Source organism: Eimeria acervulina, genomic scaffold, assembly GCF_000499425.1.
Source record: "Eimeria acervulina Houghton genomic scaffold, Eah_scaff40, whole genome shotgun sequence".
Taxonomy (NCBI): domain Eukaryota; phylum Apicomplexa; class Conoidasida; order Eucoccidiorida; family Eimeriidae; genus Eimeria; species Eimeria acervulina.
In genome coordinates this window covers 94,600-100,523 of record NW_013549834.1, presented here as the reverse complement: position 1 = coordinate 100,523, position 5,924 = coordinate 94,600, and the positions used below count along the sequence as shown (strand labels likewise).

General features: G+C 40.4%; 1 protein-coding gene across 1 annotated transcript; it reads left to right on the top strand.

The window, feature by feature from the left end:
* Positions 1–524: 524 nt before the first annotated feature.
* Positions 525–4,502, top strand: EAH_00008530 (hypothetical protein, conserved; the record flags this gene model as incomplete). Its single annotated transcript, XM_013395610.1, has 7 exons — positions 525–1,147; positions 1,752–1,896; positions 2,171–2,295; positions 2,535–2,637; positions 2,825–2,942; positions 3,589–3,713; positions 4,404–4,502. 7 exons carry the CDS (start codon positions 525–527, stop codon positions 4,500–4,502), a joined length of 1,338 nt encoding a protein of 445 aa, XP_013251064.1.
* Between the last annotated feature and the right edge of the window lie 1,422 nt (positions 4,503–5,924).

Sequence of the window (5,924 nt, the reverse complement as noted above, 5' to 3'; positions counted from 1 at the left end):
ATAAAACAAACAAAAACAAAGATATAATGAACCAACCTGCTACAGCGGCGGGGGCTGCTGCTGCGCGTGTTGAGGAAGTAGAAGAAAAACTGTAAGAGAGCGACAGAATATTAATTGAATTAAATGTATAAATACAAGAGAAGAGTAGCAGAAAGCAAACAAACAATAATTAAGTGTCGACGGGGCTGTGCATGCAACAGAACTTGCAACTCAATGCTGCAGCAGCAGCAGCAGCAGCAGCAGCAGCAGCTTTTTGCTGCGGCTGCAACAAGGCGGTCAGCAAGAGATCAACACACTTCTTCTTTGGCTTCTCTTTGATTCATTCTCTTCATCTTCTCTTCTTTATTTCTACTGCTGTGCGCCTCTGCGCCGATGCAGCTAGGAGCAGCAGTGTCTTCTGCTGCTGCTGCTGCTACTATTACTACTGCTGCTGCTGTTGCCTGCAGCAGCTAATTCATTCATCAAATTTAGCACACCTAGGAGAAGAAGATCTGCTGCTCCCTCTTCGCTGCTTCACAACGGCCATGGGGGGCGGCGGCCGACCCGCGCCAGCCGCAGCAGCAGCAACAGCAGCTGCTGCTGCAGCTGCTGCAGCAGCAACACCTGCAGCACCAGCAGCATCAGCACCTGCAGCAGCAGCAGCGGACGATGAAACAGCCACAAAGGACTCAGACTCGAAGAGAGAAGATGCAGCGGAGGCCCACCAAGGCACCAACAGTAGCAGTAGCAGCAACTGTAGCAGCAGCAGCAGCAGCAGCAGTGCCAATAGTAGTTGTAGCAGCAGCAGCAGCATGGCGGACAGGGATGAGGATCAGCAGAATGATCAAAACCCACAGCAGCAGAAGCACCAGGTGCAGCAGCAGGCGCAGCTGCAGCAGGAGCAGCAACTGCAACAGCAGCTGCTGCTGCAGGAGCAGCAGCAGGAGCAGCAGCAGCATCGGGGTTCGTTTGCAGATGGAGAAGCATTTCCTTCTCTAGAGGAACAAAACCGACAGCTGCAGGAGGCTCGAGCCTCGATGCAGCAGCAGCAGGAGCGAAAGCGGCTGCAGCAGCAACAGCAAAAGCAGCAGCAGCAGCAGCAGCAAGAAGCTGAAGAAGCTGCAGCAGATGCAGAAGACTTGACCGCTGCAGACGATGCTTGCTGCAGGTGCGACTCATACAACCAGCATCAACTCATTGTTTAGGGTTTAGGGTTTAGGGTTTAGGGCTTGGCGGTTTGTGTGCCGTTGTTGTTTATTAATAAGCAACGTGCATTTGTTTTATTTGTTTTATTTGTTGATTTATGCATTCTTTTGTTTGTTTGTTTATTTGTGTGCTTATTTGTTTTTGTTCTTTGCTCTGCAAGGCCTGTGCTGTTTGGGGTGTATAGACAGCTTCTTCACCTGCAGCTGAATTAGACATATATATATATATATATATATATATATATATATGTAATGCACTAATGAATATATATATATATATATGCCCTATCAGTATATACGCTCTATCAGTATATACGCATATATATGTATATTGATTCCCTTAAGAATATGCATAATGTATATATATATATATACATATATATATATATATGTATATATATATGTATATATATATGTACATATATATATTTTTATTTATTTATTTATTTATAGGGTGAATGACTATTTGTTGATAACAGAGAAATTACGTATTGGATTTGTTTGCATGGATGAATATGACAAATAACAGACTGAGCACAAGTTTTTTTCTGCTTTGTTTGTTTGCAGCTACTGCGGTGTATCGGGAGCTGAAGTATTAATGCGATGTGATGTCTGCTCTCGCTTTTTTTGTAATTCTGCTGTCGGTAAAACCCGAAAATCGGGGGCTCCTAGCCATGTGCTGCAACATGTTATTCGCAGTAAACATAGAGAAGTTAGTTGTCATCCTTTGGGGCCTTTAGGTGCGCATACACCCCAATCAAACCCTAATAAACCCTCCTAAACCCTAGCTAAAACCCTAATAAACCCTAACCAAAACCCTGTCAAACCTTAATAAACTCTAATTAAAACACGCATCAACCCTCACAAACCCTAATAAACCCTAATGGTATATGCAGAAAACATAGAGAAGTCATCTTGATGAAACCCTAAACCCCAGCGGTTTAGTATTTCGTTAGGGTTTAGGGTTTAGGGTTTAGGGTTTAGAGGCGTTGAGGTGTACGTACACCGCAGGAGATACAAAGCTCGAATGTTTTATTTGCGGAGTTAAAAATGTCCTGCAACTCGGGATGCTCATCTCAGAGGCGCAGAATGTCGTCGTCATTGTCTGCAGGTACCCCAAATTAGGGTTTAGGGTTTAGGGTTTAGGGATTGGGGCTTAGGGTTCAAACCCTAATGCTGCAACCGAAATCCCTATACCTTCACGGTTCAGAATTTAGGGGCTAGATTTTAGTGTTTAGGGTTTAGGGTTTAGGGTTTGGGGGGGAGGTGTGGGTTGAGGGGCTGGCGGTTTGGGGTTGGGTGTTAAGGGTTTAGGGTTTAGGGTTTAGGGTTTATTGTTTATATGTGCAGAGACCGGTGTTATGCAAGCGGGGTATTGGAGGAGAATGGGTGGAATCCGACGGAGTGGCAGCCCCTCATTGACAACAAGGCATTGGCTTCGTGGCTCGCTAGGGTAGGGTTTAGGGTTTAGGGTTTAGGGTTTAGGGTTTGAATAAGAGTTGCGATAACTGCTTGTGCTTATCACTGAGGGTTTAACTCAGTGTGTCTGACTCTTTCCCTCTCTTTCTCCTTCTCTCTCTGCGTTACTTGGAGAGAACAAGAGGTTTAGGGTTTAGGGTTTAGGGTTTGCGTGAATGCAGCCTTTGACGAATGCTGAGCGAGCGCGAGCACTGCCAGTCAGTCGCGAAGAAATAGAAGAAATGGAGCGCAAGTGGATGGCGGGCGATAATGCCATTTCTGCTGAATTGGGCATAGAGGGTAACCCAACAAACAAAACACTAAAAATTCAGCTGCATAGACACCCCAAACCCACAAACAATAATATTACGTTTCTACTCATTATTATGATTATGATTATTATGATTATTATTACTATTATCACTATTATTATTATTATTATTTATTGCTGTTATTATCTTTTTGTTGTTTCATTTAAACTCGCTGCGCAGCACGCGGTGTACGTACACCTGAGAGTAGCAGCAGATGCCTTTTGTCTTTGATTTATTTTTTGCTTTTTTCTACGTTATCTGGCTATATCGCCTGTGTCTATATTATATTTATTTTTTATATTGTTAGTAAAAAGATATTGCACCTGTATATGAATGGATAGATGCATCTTTATATATATATATATATATATATATATATGAATACGTATTTTTCTCTAGATGCATACAAATATATATATTTATGCATGTATATATTTTTATCTAGTCGACAGACAATTGTAAATATACATGTAAATACACATGCACACACACACACATATATATATATATATATATATATATATGCCTATGTATATATCTGTGTTTATGCTTTACATTTATATATTTGCATTCATATATTTATATTTATATTTATATTTATATTTATTCTATATATATATTATGCTTGTGTGTAGGGGGCGAGCCTCTGCCTTGGTGCAGCGTAATATACGAGGACGGGGTTTCTTATCAGCGCACCTACGCCCCGCTTATTGCTGCAGAAGCAGACGTAGAAAAAAAACAGTGTGAAGAAAGAGTAGCGGTATTACAAATCCCTGCTGCTGTTGCTGCTGCTGCTGCTGTTGCTGCTGCTGCTGCTTCGGGTGCTGTGGCTGGTGCTGCTGCTGCTCCTGGTTCTGCTGCTGCTTCCGAAGCTGTTGCTGCTGCTGCTACTGCTGCTGTTGCTGCTGCTGCTGCAGCTGGTGGTGGTGATGGTGCTCCATGCAGTCGCAGCTGGGATTGTTACTGCTGCTGTTGCTGCTGCTTTGCTGCAGTTGCTGCTGCTCGTTCTGCTGCTGCTGCTGCTCTTTCTCCTGCTGCTGCTGGGGTTTTATTTGAGGGTTTATTCTGCTGCATTTTTAAGTAGATGTTTGTTTTGTTGTTTTCGTTTGTTTGTTTATTGTCATTTAATTATATATATTTTTGTGTATATAATATAAAAAGTATTATTATTTTATAAAAAAACTGCAATAGTTTTTGAGTTTATAATATAAAGAGAATATAATTGTTTATAACATAAAAGGATTATAATTATATCTTGTTTTGTATTAACAATATAAAAAGAAGATAATTATATGTTGTTTTTGTTTGTTTTGCATGCATGCATGCAGAGAGACGTACAGCTGACGTGGGAGCGGAATACAGCAGGAAAGATTTTTTGTTCATTTGTTTTAGAAGATGATTGTATATCATCTAGCCTTGCTCCAGGAGATGGTTTATTAATTTCTTGCAGACTTCCTGTTGCTGCGCTCAAGGGGAACCGCAGCAACAGCAGCGGCAGCAGCAGCAGCAGCGTAGCAGCAGCAGCAGCAGCAGCAGCAGCAGCAGATAAAACGTGCGTTGATTGGAGCACTAAAGTCTTCGTTTGCTCTGCAAATAAACTCACAGGGCAAATACAAGCAGTACTCGCTAACCCCGCACAAGCAAAGGTCTGTTGCTGCTGCTGCTACCGCTGCTGCTGCTGCTGCTGCTGCTGCTCCTGGTGGTGCTGCTGCTGCTACTGGTGCTGCTGCTGCTACGGGTGCTGCTGTTGCTGCTGCCACAAGTGCTGCTGCTGCGCTACTCTTGCTGCTGCCATAAGTGCTGCTGCTGCTGCTATGGGTGCTGCTGCTGCTGCTACCTATACTATTGGTGGTGTTTGTGCTGCTGCGACTGATGCTGCTGCTGCTGCTACGGGTGCTGCAAGGTTTGCTGCTGTTAGTGCAGGGAGGCCGGCTGCTGCTGCTGCTGCTGCTGCATCATAGGGGCCCTTGAGAGGTCTCTGCATTTTTTGTGTATATTTATTTTACATCGTATTTAATTGTTTGTTTCTTTTCATGATTTTGAAGAGCGGTAGATATATTATTATTTATTTTTTTACGTTTTCTATAGGAAATGTATTACTCTACTATGCAATAATGCATATTAGAGTAATACATTTCTACTTCTTTTATATTTCTTTATTTTAAATTTATTTTATGTTTATTTCTGCATGCAAGAGTAGCAAATTATTATTTCTTTTTTACTTCTTTATTAATTTCTTTAATGTTTATTTGTGCAGCAAGGAGGCCCCTTGAAAGCCTGATTCTTTTTAATTTACATTGTGTATATTTCTTTATATAAGCGTAGTAAATTATTATATTTCTCTTAAATTTCTTTTGTATTTCTTTTGTTTTTATTTGTGCAGCAAGGGGGCCCCTGGGATGACCCAACTCCTCGACTGTATAATGTGCAGAACATTTGGAATAGAGTTTTGTATGATAGAAAGGCAGCAGCAGTTACTGCATTTGCTGCTGATGAGAGAAGCATAAGCCCTTTTCTCTTTGATTTCTTTCTAGGCAATGATGTACAGTCGTATGAAATGAAGTAAGTTGTTTAGGGTTTAAGGTTTAGGGTTTACGGTTTACGGTTTTAGGCTTTACTCTTCTTCTATCTTTGTGTCTTTATTAGTTCAAGTAGCGTTTATATTTATTAGTATTATTATATATTTTATTTAATATATATATATATATGTATTTATATTTAAGTATGATTGCCTCTTATATATACGAAATTGAAGTAAACAGATGAAGACAGAAAATAAATAAAATAGCAACGCCTCATATTATTTATTGTTATTAATGATAATTATACTTTATAATTGATGTAATTATAATTATAATTATTGTATATACTCTTCATAACGAATAATAATAGATAGTAATTATTGTTGTTATTATTGTATGTGTATACACATATATATATATATATATATATATATATATATATATATATA